The sequence below is a fragment of the Blennius ocellaris genome, assembly GCF_963422515.1.
Source record: "Blennius ocellaris genome assembly, chromosome: 13".
NCBI lineage: Eukaryota > Metazoa > Chordata > Actinopteri > Blenniiformes > Blenniidae > Blennius > Blennius ocellaris.
This window is the reverse complement of record NC_137662.1, coordinates 13,504,978-13,521,497: the sequence shown is the minus strand read 5'-3', so window position 1 is coordinate 13,521,497 and position 16,520 is coordinate 13,504,978. Positions and strand designations below refer to the sequence as shown.

General features: G+C 38.8%; 1 protein-coding gene across 3 annotated transcripts in view; it reads right to left on the bottom strand.

Moving 5' to 3' along the window:
- LOC308138517 (uncharacterized protein) overlaps positions 1–16,520 on the bottom strand; it is a 109,331-nt gene that overhangs the window by 81,868 nt on the left and 10,943 nt on the right. For all 3 annotated transcript variants that reach the window (XM_080507659.1, XM_080507660.1, XM_080507661.1), the window contains exons 8-10: positions 15,821–15,940; positions 9,642–9,686; positions 7,041–7,085 (exon numbers count right to left, since the gene is read on the bottom strand). In XM_080507659.1, the coding sequence (XP_080363785.1) occupies positions 7,041–7,085; positions 9,642–9,686; positions 15,821–15,940 (210 nt within the window). The remainder of the gene's footprint in view (positions 1–7,040; positions 7,086–9,641; positions 9,687–15,820; positions 15,941–16,520) is intronic.

The window sequence follows — 16,520 nt, the reverse complement described above, 5'->3', positions numbered from 1 at the left end:
ACTTCAGCAACCACTTTGTGCAATGCAGTTTACTATTAAATACAATGCACAGATAAACCTAGAAGCAGTAATGCTAACGTAAATGTAGATATGATTTAATATTTCTGTCCCATAATAACTTTTCTTTATCAGCATCATCTCCTGTCAGCTGCCGACATGAGACAAAAAAAAAAGAAAGCTGACAGCAAACTGCCAGAATGCAGGCTGAATAATAGAAGTGGGGGAAAAAGCTCTGCAGTGTGCTGAGCTGCTTTACCAGTGGCACAACATGTCCTTATCAGGTATGCAGGTCAGACAGGTGCTCAGTCAGCCCCCAAGTCACTCGCTCACCAAATATCAAATGATCGTGCCTGTCCATGTTTCAGAGTCAAACCAAGCTTTGCAGACAGTCTGAATATTCTATGTGCCACAAAAATGTTTATACAGTCAAATATCCTAATTACATGAGTCAACAAAACAAGTTTTGTTTTTTTTGCCAAACATGAGACTGACGGAAAACCCTCTGGCTCAAAGTGTTGGTATTTTTGATATATGTTGGCACAATTGTGTGATTACTCAGATGAGTGTGTTTTGTCAGTGACAGTACAGATGATTGCCACGGTGGGGCTACACAACATCTAGACCTGTCAGTGAGCTTACATGGGAACAACCAAAAGCAATTAAAAGTAAGCTTTCACTTTTAAAGGCGACAATGCTGGGATTCTTGCATGTTCTGCATTAAATTCTGCACAATGAAACCTCACTGGTGAGTTAGTTGTATTTTACACTCTCAATTTCCCAATGGAAATCTACTGCATGCTTTTTCGGAACATATTCAGACTTTTAAACGTATTTATTATAGTTGTTGGTGTTCAGTACATATTAGTTTGTTAAAAGAAATACCAAAAATCTTGTTGAAAAAATTTTAAGTGATTATGTCAGATAAATAATTCATCCAATGGGAATTATGCTGTTTTTAATAATAGATTTTGTTAATTAAGTTAATAAGGGAAAAAAACATGTTTTAGGCATTTAGGTTTCTCCTTCAGGGTAGCCAATATAATTAAATACTTAATTAAATTAAACTGAAAGATGGCAAGATTTTTCATATTTCCTCTGGAAAAATTGATTAGTTGGTGCTTGCTTTCACTGTACTAAAGGTTCTACAGCTTGCTAGCTGTTCACATTAAACTTGTAAGTAAAACTAACCCAAATCACTCTCTCAGCTGGTATTTCTGTTTCCAGAAGGCTTAAATACAGAAAATTATTAAAAATTCATTTCAGACAGGTGAATCAAAATGATTCAAAACCCATAACAATGGAGGGGATCTCCAGGACCAGGCTTATAGAACACAGGGGAAAAGACTAGATCTGTGTCAATGTTAGGAAGCTCTCTCTGTGAGGAGCCACCAGGTCACCCTCTCAGCTCCAGGTATCGACTCGGGTCGACAGTTCAAGAAGATTTAACAATCAGATCAAACAAAGCAGTAGGCTGCTTTTTTAAACTCCAAATCAACATCAAATACATGCTTTTAGACTGTGTACACCAGACTGCGCCAGATTACCCATAGAAAACCTGCAATAAGTCTGCACAGCGAGAATATGCAAATGGGAGTGCTAAACATTATACCACTGTGTGGCCTACCTTATACAACAGCAATTTAAAAACATCAATTAGCTGACACATGTGTCAGTGGCTTGCTGGTGCATGAAAAAACCCACACATGGAAAGGGAGAAAAGCAAACTCCAAACAGACGCCTGACCCCTGAACCCAGAATCAAACCTTGCTGTGAGACTCAAGTGGAAACCACTACATCAAAATACAGCCTGAATGAGGCAGGATATCATGAACACTGCACATCCACAAAAGCAAACCCAGTATTTAAGAAATATGAATGCGGTAACTACAATAAATGAACTAATTTGGATGGTATAAACCTTCTCATAGGAAAATTATTATTGGCCAATGTAGTTTCCATTGAAGCAATTATTGTATTGTGCAGAGTGTTGCTCTATAATACATGATACAAAATAAGCCCAGAATATGTCCAACACAATGCATCTTCTTAAAATAGGAACTGATGACATACGACATTATCACAGCAATAATTGTGCTGTTGTGCAAGTTGTTCTATAACACACTGCCGTAAATAGTCTCTACTGACCTTCAGTAAATAATTCCATTATGGTGCATGTTCATAATAGTCAAAAAGGTCCCCTCTCTGAAGTAGGAAACATCTAATGACCCCTTTAGGGAAACATCCTGTCTTTTTTTTCTCTGTTATCATAGCTTGCACACTATAGCCTAGTTAAGATGCTGCCCTTCTATCTAATGGACTCAGCCGTGAGCCCACAGGTCCAATACAGGTGCACAATGACATGTAGGGGGGGTGCAGACCAGAGGGGCCCTGGTTATATTGTTAGTGTCTGTTGTGAGCTATGGGCTTTGTTGAATTTGCAGGGAAGGATAAAGCAGAGAGAAGCGGCTGAGAATAAGCTGGTGCTGGCTTGTGTAGCAGTTGTTCCTGCAGCACGAGGTCAGAACACTGTGGGGAGCTGTGTACACTTGCCTGCTAATTACACACACCAACCACTGTGCCTCGTCACTCCAGCAGCGGTGGGGCCACAAGACAATCTGGCAACTCCCCAGCACACTACAACTAAAGCAAGCAAATAAACAGAGCCGGAGTACTAGGCATGAACAAATCCAGCCTAATTATGTTTACTTATACCTTTTAAAAACCGGAGTTGCTGTAGGTCAATGCCTTTGTCTGACAACGATTGCAAGTTCAAGAAACAATGCATAATTTAAACAGTGTAAACAAGCTTTTGTTCACTGAGATGAGGCTAAACTAAATTTGTATAGACCATATGTTAGGCATTCTGATTATTTGTGGGGTTATATGTTATTACGTTGAATGACAGAAGTTTAAAGCTCCATGGAACAGGATCTGTAAGTAACATAGATATCTTGAGTGCCGGCCTACAAATGCCAGGGAGGTTACAGCAGGAAATGCCTTTTGTGGTTTTCCATTTGCTCAGCGATACACCACCACATACAGTGTGGTGTAGGACTAATCATACTGACATTGACTAGTGCAGAGGGCAGCTTATTACCCTGGCCACTACACGGTTTGAGTCGATACACTTTACCAATTTAGCATAAACATTGTACCCAATGTGTGAGGATATCAGCCTACGATATCAGAGCTTCTCCAGTGCAGAGGATTGCATGTTGTTTTGGTGTCGTTGGGCTGTTTTTTTTTCCTATTACACTTCACTCTTCAGCTGAACATCCTGTATCCATCAATGTAACTTGAATTACCCACAAGATAACATAGTGTGCACTCCTCCTGTCTCATAGGAGGCATATCTGCAAAATGATACCGGATCACATGCTCATACATAGAATTCTGTCTTCTCAGGTGTCTACTCAAGCTTTAAATAACACTCTAGCTTTAAAAACGGATTATGAGCTAATTGCAGTGAAAGGACAGGTTGAGTAGTAGAGTTTGGTCCAGCTTGTGGTCATAGCAAATATGAACTGAAAATGTGTGTCATAAAGCAGCTTCCAGTGTGTTTATAGTCCAGAACAGTGAACTTTCTCTCATTATCACCCTGCACTCCACTTCACCCTTTGAATGAAAACATCATTTAAACTGAAATTTACAGACATTTTGGTTCAATTATACATCTTTAGAGGAGTAATTAGTGACTTCAGCCAAAATGTCATGTCTATTTAGCAAATATAAGCAACTGAGTTGAAATTGGCCATGTCGTCACTAGATTAGATAACATATGTTAATATGATGGATGGATGGATGGGTGGATGAATGAATGGATGGATGGATGGGTGGATGGATGAAATACACACAGTACCAGATCTACATATTCAAATACTCACATGATTTACTTTTGTAATCTTCAACATCTGCTACCTAGTTAGTGCAAACGATGTCTTTGGGAATTTCAGTCTCTCAGAACGTATTACTATAAGTGATTAACTAGTAAGAAGGGGCAGCCTTATTACAGGCTTATTTAGTTGATGAGGCTCAACTTCATGCACATTTGTGGAGACATTGGGAATACTGCTTTTAACCTATTAATCCTACCTTTTTTTTCAGCGTCCTGTCCAGTGTCATATTATTCTAAAGCAAATACAAGGGTTACGTAAATATATCAAAACAAATCATCAGACAAAGCACAGCTGTGAAAAAGACTAATCGTGAAAACACCCCACTACAGCATGACTTATTCCGCTATGTTTTTTGCCATGAACCTTTTTTGAAAAAAGGTGCACCATTTTTGGCCAAAACACAAAAACAGTAACTGACAAACAATTCTGATTGGCCACATGACATGTCCTCCAACTTTACAGAGTACACAGTCAATTAGGTGTTGTATTGGTTTTATGAAGCATAACGTTACTGAGCTGCTTCATTCTCATTACTGTGATCAGCACAGTTTCTGTTTTCAACAAATAATGAAAATAAAAACAAAACTCAATACTCAGTACTCTCATGGCACCAGGTACATTGCTGAGAAACTATTAAAAAAATACATCTAATGTGTGAATCCATTCTTGTTTCCCTTTTCATTCAACTGCTGCAGTTGTTGTTTTGATAAGCTACACTGAACTCGTCCCAGACCTGTTCATTATTATCTCTGATGGGTGTCTGAAATGCAAGACAGACACGCCTGCTGGAAGCCATGCTTCAGATAAACAGCAACCATATCTCAACGTTTCGTTGTATCGTAGAACTGATGGAAGTGGGGCATAGTATAATAAATCCCTGGAGCGTATGTGTGGTGAGCCAAGTGCGTGTGACCAAAGAAAACCCGACCTCCTAGGGATGCACAGAGATCAAAAACAAGTCACTTCTTGAGGAATAAACGTTTTCGTTGCAGACTCATGCACAAACTGGCTCCATTGAACATTTTGACATTGGTTTAAAGAGAATGAAAAGGATTTGTCAGTTTCAACATTTCTAATCGTGGACAGAATGCCGACAAGAGATGGAGAAACTCATTTCTGGTTATGAAGTTTTCCAACTGAGCACCACTAACGATGATGTCTGCCTCATACAGAGCGAGTGGAGGGGAGCACGACGGCCTCTCAGCAGGCCCTTGGTCCAATTCTGCCAATGTAGTGACTCACTACACTTTTCAGACACCCCCTGCTGACACTAATTTCAAAAGTGGCCAATTCTATGACCATGAATCAATATCATGCGGAGTCCTGTAAATATTTGATGACAAATTACATGTACGCAAATACCTAACTAATTTTGATTGTTCTAACAACAGTGGATATTGTAATGTGACTGATGCAAAGTGGATTCATGAGAAAAATACTGGTAGACTGGTAGTTTGTGCAAGGTTGTCTGTGTGTTTTTCTTGGAAAATGTTGGAAACTGTCTCAGTTGCTCCCCAGAGAACAAGCTTCCAGCTGTTTTCAGTTTATATATCAGCGATGTCCATTTTAGTGAGTCTCGGCTGAAACCGCTGAGTGACAAAATAGGGCAATTTTCAGCCTGTATCACTTTTCCCTTTTCATTGCCGTTGCCACAGTAGTAATCAGAAATTAATGTACATGATCCTCAGAATCAGGGTCATTGGCAGTGGTTCTCTATAATGTGTGAAATATTATGACAACACATGAGTTGGTGTGTTCTCAGGTAATTTTCCTGGTCTTTTCACAGCTAATTTTCCATTAGGTGATCCTGCGCTCCTTCATGCCATTCATTAGCAAATGGTCATGTGACATCAAGTCACACTCAGTCGTTACTGACTGTAGAACAAAGAGAGCCATACTGTTTGTGGAGGGCTAAACTAATGCTCAATTTTGTCTCTTGCCAATTCTACTTCCCCCCTCTTTATCTTTCCCCCCCTTCATCCAGAATTTTATTTGGTGTACTGCTCTCTTGCAATTACTTTTATCTGTTGTATCCCTCTTGGGCTAATGCAAGCACACCGATGGAGGGTGATAAGACAGAAAAGTAAGGGAGCAACAAATTCAAGATCCATCATGTTGGAGTGGATCTTCTGTAGTTTATCCACCTACTTCATCATTTCTCCAGAGCAAGCAGCAGTAGGATACTTGTGTTTTGAAGCTGTCATCTAGTATTACAAACAAGTGTGTAATGCATGTAAATCATAGAGAAATGGAGTTTTAATTCCTTCAGTTCTATGTTGTTTCTCAATGTGGTATCTTCATTTTGAAGAAAAAAAAAGTGCACTTTCAGACATCCATTTAATGTGGCCTGAAAAGCGATGAAAGACACAAAGGTAATTCTGCTGGATGATATCAGTAAATAGGTTTTTTTTCTTCTTCTTTTTCTCTTTTTTCTTTCTGAGTGAGGGCAGATCACAAGCCCACTGCCTGCAGGGAAGCCGATTTCTGTGGCAGCTGTTTGCAGACTCAAGGGGAAGATGGCGATGAAAAGAAAGTCCCTTTATTAGGCCAGTTTAAACTGACCATCTGCACCGCTACCTTCGATTTCTGCTGAGATTCTGCCATTGTGTGCAGACTACAAAAAAAAAACACATTTCCATTTAAAAAAGATGCTTCAAAAGGAAGAATGAAAAAATCCTTTTGGCCCAAAATAACATTAGTATGATCTGAACAGAACTGTCATTCTTTCATACTGCATTTATATTTTCTCATTTGTTGGTTCTTCTTATTGTTGTTTAGGCTAGATACATTAGTTTGATCACTGCGGGCAGATTAAAGAGCATGCAATAAAAGTGTGACCTGGACTGACAGAGGAAGGGCTCACAGTAATTTGAAAAATTAGTTTAGTCCATTAGTATGCCAAACCTGGCAGCATACATATCAATTAAATTCACTGCAGAAGGACATTGCAGGCTAGAACACTTAGATCCACTTCAGATATGACAGGCACCTGAAAAATGCCACACAGAAAACGCAGCTTCGCTCCTACCCCCAGGGCATCACACAGAAAATGAAAAGCCTATAAGAATTGATTCCCTGACGAAACTAGATCTGGTTGATGTGCTACGTATGGAATATATGTCCGCTGGAGATAGTGGTACTTACCTTCACTCCATCGATTCCCTTTTGCCCTTCTGATCCAAGTTCCCCCTGCATTGACAAGATTGAAAGTAAAAAAGCAAAGGGAAAAAAAAGCAAAGAAAAAGTTAATTCTTTAACCTGTCTTTTATTTACACCCAGAAGCTCTAAAGCACAATTCAGGAGACACATTGTGGCCAGGAAAGAAACTTTTCACACCAATTAGATGACCAGCTAAAATCTACTGCTGTAAGCATAAATCCAGAAATATTTTAATTAAAACAAAAACAATCTATACTTTCAACATAAGAATTTCTTCTCCTCAAATGATCATTAATGCTGCACAATTGAATCAAACCCCCTTCTAATGCCAAATGATGTGAATGTTGCACAATTGCGGTCGCAAATTAGCCGGACAATCTGATTCAATAATTATATATTTAATAAATTCAGCTGAAAGTTACTGAAGTTATTGAGCATAACAAGACGCTTTGTGATCTAAAGTGTACTGTTTTCAAGGACTACAATGAGAAGCAGCAACAAAACAGCATATGGATAAACTACAGACATTCAGAGACCCGCAGAGTTCTAACAAGGTGTGCTCACTTTTTAAAGGGTGATAATACATCATAGGTACTGTGTATATACTTTTAACATTTCTTACACTTGACTTTTTCTGTTACTGTGTGACATAGTCATTTCAGGATTAATACAGCGCTTCTCCAGCAGTAAACAGGAGTTTAGTGAAGAAATGCCAAAGCAGCTCCTCTCATCATTCCACGCTGCTACAGACTTATTTCCACAATTACCCTGCTGATCACCGTTTCTTCTCAAGCTGGCCAGCCACTGCTTTCCAGTCACTCTGCCAAAAATGTGTGAAATGTCTTGGAGTGTGTTGGTTCTGCTGTTAAAGTGTAATCTATACAGTTTAATGACCTCAGCTGGCCCGTAAAACCCAGAGTAAACTGCCACATTACAGCATCCAAGGGCAACCATATCATTACGCTTATAATATCAACAGCTGCTGGAAAGTGTTGTTCTCACAATAAGGCTATCAAGCAAGTCTGAGCATGCAACCCCATCATTGTTCCTTCACACATACATTGAACTCACATTCGCACATTCATCTTACAATAAAACGATGAATGAATACAAAAAAAGACAGGTGCTTCACAGCTATAAAAAAAACAGCAAAACATGGTAATGTGTATTAGCATTTGTATCAAAACTGCTGTTACTGCCCTTAAAAATATACTTTTCCTGTTCAGAGCAGTGTAACAAAACAGTATTAGTTGGATCCTGAACCTCATTTAAGACAGCGCAAATGGAGTTAGCTGTGTCACTAAGTGTTACTCTATATTCCATAGGTACGTGAGCACATAAATCACCCCATAGTGAGCTTAACGTCTTCAATTGATATAGGTCCAGGATTAAGCCATCTTCCACATCCAGGAATAATCCTATTTTCTTCAGATACATAAACAGCCTCCACAACAATCTACTTGACAATCGATTGCCTGAATGCAATAAAATATCAAGCAGATGTTTTGTTTTCTTTCTATTCGTTTTCTTTATTTTCCTTAAGAAAACAATCAGAATGCCCTCTCTCCTTCCATGATGTGATAATACTATAGGGCAATGTCAGTTTAAAAGTCACAGACAACACGCGAGGAGCAGCATTAAAGGAAGCAGCTGTTGCAAGTGACCAGGGCTCCTCTGCTACTGGAGATTAACATGAATTCAAGAGCTCACATAGTCAACAATTTTATTTGAGGAAGTACTTTATAATTCACATAGCAACCAAAAATTGCCTTTCAATAATCCTTGATTTTGTCACATGCACGAGTAACTTACGAGTAACAGAAGTATAACGGTAATAATGAATATAAGAATAACCAAACGAAGAATATATAATGATAAAATAAACTGTCACTTTTCCTAATGTGAAGATGTCTGTCTTCACTGACCTCCAGTAAAAGCTGGAGAAGGGTGCACGGAGTCACATGTTTCCACAAATACACAAAGAGTTATGCAGGTCAGCCGTTTTTCACCCAGCGGTGGAAGGCGTCATCTGAATGGCATGCTAACTGATGTCCACACTCAAAGCTGAGCCCTCGTTGCACGGACAGCCTAAACATCTCGCAGAAGTTGCCTGTGACAAGGACATGATCCCTTCCTGGCTCCCTCACCCAGGACACCTGCCAACTGTGGCCGTTAGGGCACGCGGCCAAGCCAGAAATGCCGCTGCTAAGAATTGAAGTTACGTCGCTGCTGCACTACAATTCACCCTGCCCCAACCAGGCACCCACATTTTTTGGTCTAATTTAATTCTGATGTAGTTTTGTTTTCTTCTGTTGCTCAGTTGAGGTCAACAAAAAGCAAGCCAGTGATTCAATCAGAAAATTGTCCCAGAGAGAAGCAGTGGCAGATTCCATAAATCACTTAACCGAAGGACCTCCTGCTATTCACTGCATTCATGAGGAGCCCAGTCAAACAAAATCAGTGTGATAGTCAAACAGCATTCAAAACAACCACACACAAAAACAGAATTTTATTAAACTTGTGTGAGACGGATTTAATCACAACTCAAAGGGCAAAGCAAATCTCAGGAATCAGTGTGTGACCCACCTTTTGTCCTGGGTTTCCTGGAGAGCTGACCTCCCCTGTGTCCCCCTGAGACCAAAACAACACAGAGAACTCTTAGTGAAAGGTCTCTCATTCGCACATTAGTGAATAGCTATGAGGAGGGTTGTCATTTCATTTCATCGGCGATACTGCTCCTGCAGCTGTTGAACAAGCGAATGCTGCCACAGTGGCTCAGCAGCTGCAGGTCAGGATACTGTCTTCCAACAACTGGAAAGGGCAAACCTTGTTAAACAACAGTGTCACATTTTAATAATGCAAATAAATAAAATAAAGCAAACCTGGAAGTTATTAAAAGTTTCTCCTTCGTGTGCAAGCTTACAAGCAGTGCAGAGGAAAGACTAGTTACAGAAAAACAGAAAAAAGGTGAACTATCCACATAATTGATAAAAGAGAAAAGGTAGATTGTTATTCGGGTAAATGAACACATAACTTGCTGGAAGCTAAGAATCCAATTAAAGACAATGCCCATTCATGGTAACATCTTCATTATACGCCCTGTTTATTAGAGCTCAATAGGCTTACTTAGACAGAACAAGAAAATGGTGCCAAATTTAACAACTGAGATGCGATCTCTATGCAATGGATTAGAAACCTATTATTCTACCCCATTATTCTAGACAACTCACCCAATCTAGCGCTTGTACAAAATAAGCAATGAACATAAAAATGCAGTTTCACCTCAAGCATTTGTATGAGACAAAATACATGCAAACAGGCTGCAAACGGAGCAAATAAAATCCCTATAAAATACAAACACTGAATATTTGACCTTCCCTCTTGACTTATAAGTACTGACACAAAAGCTTTTAAAGAAAATGTAAGGATGCACTAATATTACGCAATAACAGGAATGATAGGGGTTTGACATGTAAGCAAAATTCAGGGTGAGTGAAAGGATATAATAAAAATAATGCTTCTCAAATAAATTGCTGTAATATTACACTTTGGTGATACAATGACCATAAATTGAATTAGATAGTAATAAGTGAAAATACAAGCCATAATAGCAGGAGTGTTAGAAATGCTACAGAACAAATTAAGGGAAATGCAGAAAAGAAATAAGTTTTAATTCCACAATTATGGGTCATTTTTTTGTTATTATTTTATTTTATTATTTTTTTTTCCATTTGCATGTACATGCAGGAGTTGTAAATCTGGTAATACTGGGGTTTATGTGCAAGGCCAGAGAAAATGGATTTCCTTTCAAGTAAGCTGCATTCTTATAACCTACTACTTATCTGTTTAATTTCCTGAGGGATCCTGGATTAATCATAGCAGTTTAATCCCTTTGCACTGTGGTAGAATCCTCCATCACACTCTCACTGTAATGCGGGTTACTGCTTTCTGTGGAGTAACACAGCCAAAGTAATCCCCACACACTTTCCCAAGAAACCCCTTTGTGTAGGTCACAATGATTGGCCTGCGGTTCTCATTATGGGTGTTTTAAATGCTCTAAATAGCCCAGATGTCTTTGATTAATCTCTACAAAGTCATGCTAAATTGTTAGTAAGTATAGGCGGACTCATTTAGATCTCACGCGGAAGGAGATCTCACGTTGGTAATTGACGGTCTCATGAGTTTACTCTCCTGTCGGGTATAGCCACGACTTTGTTACCCCACGTTAGTGTGCTGCAGAGTAAATGTGAATAATTTCACTGCCATTTAACAGTCACAGGATCAATCATTATGAATTAAATATGCCTTCACAGGAGTGAACTGTTACCATAATCTACCAGACAGATTAATGTGCAACAAGGTCAGACTGAATAAAAAAAGAAGGAACTACTCGAAGACTGTCAAAACAGTGTTTCTGATATAGTGCTTGGATGGCTCAAAGTGAAATACTTCTGCTGTTTCTCCCACGATGGTGGAGACGTATTAACATCTGCAAATCCCACAACACATTGGCTCAATGATCTGTGCCATTTTATTTATTCAAGTTTCTACTGATCTTTTTCAGAAATATCAATATGTTCACTGACTCAAGCAATGAGTTTTTGTGGCAACTCTTTGTATGCAAATCTTATTTGTTGGGCCACGCAGTGGTGGCGGGGTTAGCGACGTCTCCTTATAGGGAGTTGGGACTTTACTTTCGTTTTCTCTCCCAGTCCAAAAACACATGCACTTGAGGTTAATTGGCGATTTCAAATTGCTTGTAGCTGTGAATGTGAGTGCATGTGGTTGTATTGTCTCTTTGTGTTTGCTCTGTGGCAGACGGGCGGTCGTTGCAGGATGCATCCTGTCTTCGCCCATTGTCACCAAGTGTTATCTCCAATGTCAGATAAGGCAGTACAGAATGTGAAGGGAGGGCTGGATGGTATCCCAATTCCCCATAGATAGAAAGAGTATTAAAATGTTGTAGTTCTACATCATACTCCTACTTACAACATACATTTCAAAAAAATACTTAATATAAGTTGCTTTTAACTTTTCAGTTATCAAAGTATTGTTATTGCCAGGAATTCAATACAATTTTCTCAATATATTATCTGTATTCAAGACACAAATAAAAATTTACATTGAGGGAATTTTATTTGTTAACAAATGTATATATCATGCAGGCATTTCCTCAGTTGAAAGAAAGGTATGAGCTCCAAAATGCTGATATTTTGTTTTAATATGAGTACTACAAGTACCTAAAAATGCTACTTGATTACTGTAATGGGAATATTTGTAATTGGCCATGACTTTCCCGTGTATTTCTCACCATTCCAGCGCCAGGTGAAATTTAGCAGTTATTTGTTGGATAAAGTATGTCACCAAAACTACAGCAGATCTGGATGAAGTGCATTGAAATTACAAATGAGCTAATTATTACAAACAGCCACTGTAGATTTAGAGTAGAGCGGCTATGAAACAGTACATGTCACGTCAGTTAAATACCTTCCTATTTGACGTTTATTGAGTGAGAGAATAACCTTGAACTCCATATGGTATGTGTCCACATGGAGAATGACTTTGTGTTAAGCAGTTTCAACAAATCATTACACTATGCATGTATAAGGGATGAAGGAGATGAACAGGGAGATTAGGAGGGAAATGAGGTCGGAATGAAGAAGCTGAACCTCTCAAGACAAAAGGTGGTGAGGAATACACGGGGAGGGCGAGGTTGGAGAATGCTCCTTGGTGCCTCTGTCTTTGAAAAGGAATACATTTTAAGCAAACGAGGCGCACTATTCAAACAAAGTGGAGCAACTGCTCTGGCATTACCGTTTAAATAAACAAACCACAGATGTCATATGGTGTTCTTTCTTTACTCTGCACTGAAGCATTATGAGCTAATTCAACCTAGAAGGCTTGAGGATGAGGTCCCTGATCATGTTTTCTTTTTTTTTTTATCTAACCTCATTGATTTAGTATTCAAGCCTGTAATAGGATTTGTTATGAATTTTGTTGTTCACTAAGTAAACAAAAGGTGCCAGGTATTGATTTGTTGAAGACCTGAAATTAGATTTCAGGTGTTAACAGTATGAGTCAATGACTTAAAGCTCAAGTTGTGGCCTGCATATTAAGAAGAAGAAGAAGAAGAAGAAGAAGAAGAAGAAGAAGAAGAAGAAGAGTTTAGGCACTGCTTAATAATCTGCACAAATATAGAGCATGCAACAAGCTGTTTTTCTGCAGCACCTCCCTTACCTCTACTGTGTATAAACATCTATTTATGAAAACGTAACACTGACAACACACAACACCCCCCTTTTTATACATGCTACCTTTTTCATCATGCATGCCTGCTCCCTGAATATTGTCATACTAATTAGGAGCAAGAAATTAATCACTAACAGCGACACACGCACACACACACACACACACACACACACACACACACACACACACACACACACACACACACACACACACACACACACACACACACACACACACACACACACACTATTATAGCTTGAGAGCTGATCTGTGCTCGGTCAATTAGGGATCATTAGAGGCCAATTATAACACGTCACCAAATCTGATTAGGACAATTTGTTGTTACACACAATTTTCAATGAAATGCTGTATCAAAAAGTTGTTTTAAACAGAGCTGTAACCTCCCACTATAACATTATTCAATCCAATGTTCACTGCTGCGTGAAAGACTTTAAGCCGTGAGCACTGACATTTACATACCTATCCACATAATTGCTATATCTAAATGAACAATGACAAATACTTATAATTAGAAACTTTTCAGAGAAACCACAAGCTTAATGCAAAGCTCGAGCTTGTTAATAATGTAAAAATCACAATTTGTTGTTAATGAGCTCAAACAGAAAGAACAGCAAGTTGAAAGGTTAAAACCCCAACTTTGATCCGCCGGACAAAAATCCATTCACATCACACCACCAGGATGTGACATGAGTGGAAACTTAAAGAATGGCTTAATTTCAAGAAAATGTATTTTTAGGAGTGAACGAGTAAGTGAGTAGAGCGAACTGATAAACTAGAATATGATGGAAAGGTTTCTTTGTTTTTTCTCATAGTTTTTCAGCAAACTATGAAATGTAGTTTAGATCGAAATATTAAAATACGTCATGGCATTAAAAAAAAATGAAAATCATTCTAGAGGCCATAATTAAAATAGCTGAACAAAAATAGTTTGGAATTATTTATTTAATAGGTTAGAAATAGAGAGAAAATTAACAACACTATGAACTTTCCAATGATAATCAGATGTTTTCTGATGGTTTTTAATTAGTAAAACCTTGAGGTCAAGTCAGGCATATGGTACAATTAACTCTTTATCCATCTAAAAACCTGAAGTTGAACACATTTACTTTTTCGGGGTTTTTTTTGTGAACATTTTACAGACAGCTAAAAGGAGGCTATGTTCCCCCCAGACACTGCAACTTGTCTGGGGAAAAATGCCACTTTTTTCATCCGGATATTTGGTCCTGCCTTCATGTTTTTCTTGTCTTCAATCTGATACAACACCCACAATTTTCCCAGAGTGGGCATTTACAATTTAAAAATCCCCTTGTCTGCTGAGCTGTCATAGTGAAACAATCCTTCACTTTTTTTCTAACAACACTTATTTTCTAGTGATTGGACAAATCTATGATTTCCCAATTCATGCTTCTTGGGAGATTTTTTTTTTTTGGGGGGGGGGGTCACCTTGTGAAAGTAATTGTGCGGTAGCATCTTGACGAGACCTTGACTGAAGAACATGAAACTTTGCCAGACACTACAGCATAGACATTTGCTTGCAGAGAGAGGAGAGATGTATTGCCCTTCCTCTAACAATGAAGTATAAATTCGCCCTACAGGGACTTGCTGTCTTTCTTGACATTTAGACCTTGCAGCTGTCCTGGAAAACCAGCCGCGCCGGCCACGAAGGAAACCAACGGCAGCAGGTGAGGTATATCATTTCAGAACAAAAAAAAACATGGTCTATTGCAACAAAGGGCAAAATTCATGACACAGTGAAATGTGGTATAGATGCTCAACATGACAACAACAGAAATGCACAGAGATTCACAGAATATTTCATCTCTAATGTTCACTTAACCACTGCATTTTCTCTATGTAATGAATACTAAGAAGAAATGTGAGCAGATAATAAGATACTGATGCATGTCATCACATAAAAAGAGAGAAACTGCAACAGTGCTCATTAACAGAAGACTACAGAACGGTTACTTTCTAGACTTAAACGTTATTTAAACGTAGATTAATATTACTGTTTCAGCATGTTGTGATATCTTGAATCCTTTTCTGTTGAGCCATATCTGTATAGCAGCTCAGAATGGTGATTTAACAGCCTCTCTCTGACTTGCAGGCAACATGTTGACCTCACAAACGTGTGTGGGATTGGACACTACCTTGGAGTTGCATCATTTTCTGTTTACTGAGAAGGCTTTGAGTTTTTAACTCCCAATTTGCATTTTAGTGTCTGCTGTTTCACAAATGGTCCCATTTTTTCAACAAATGAAGTGCATGCATTTGCCTAAAACTATCATTAATGTGTTTATTAAAAGGTCGAGGTTTAAATATATTAGGCTGGCTTCCAAAGAGAATACATTTTGACATACAGTAAATGCCTTTTAACTGATGTTGCAGCATCCATAAATAACTGAGAACCTATGGAGTTAAATCAGCATGATTCAGTTACAATAGACATTACACTTACTCAATTAGGGGCCTTTGTTCAGTGGAATTGATTGTACCTTTTCAGCTGGACAGTGACATCTGTCAATTGACGGTGAAAGCGGCTGAGACAGCATCTGGGGGATCTGGGCTGAAACCAGGGGAGGGGAAGTCCCATTAAATGTCTTCTTGGCTCCGCACTAGATCAATACAAAAAAATTCACCATTCAGACACCTTCTTCGGTTTGTGTTTGCTTCAGGGCAGACAAAAAAAAAGAAAATCGGCAGAATCCACTGAAACACAGCACAATTCACCCAAGGTAACCCATATTCATTGTTCACATCCCTGTGCAGTGAAGGTAGGGAAGTTAGAAGCCAGCAAACTATGAATAAGTCCTGCTGAAGGTTGTGACAATTCCCCAAGAGTAACTTTACACTGACATGACTGTGTGCTTATAATGGTAAGGGGTCAGAGATCAGCACTCCATTTGGAATCTGTGTAACATTAGATGGCATTGATTTTATGGTGATGATGGGAGTTCTTTGTCATTAAGTTTCTATCAGGAGAAGCATGTCCTTGTGGCTGAGAAGCTTGTTAAGACGTTCACTGTCTGATCTCAATACACAGGTTAATGCCACCCAAATGGGAGTACACAGATACCATGTGTAATTCTGAAGTTGTAACCTTGCAATCAGATGATTTATATCTTATGACATCTCATTGCCTCTTCTTTCATCGACAAAGAAGTAATCGTCAGTTCTGTAGTAGACATTAAAGTG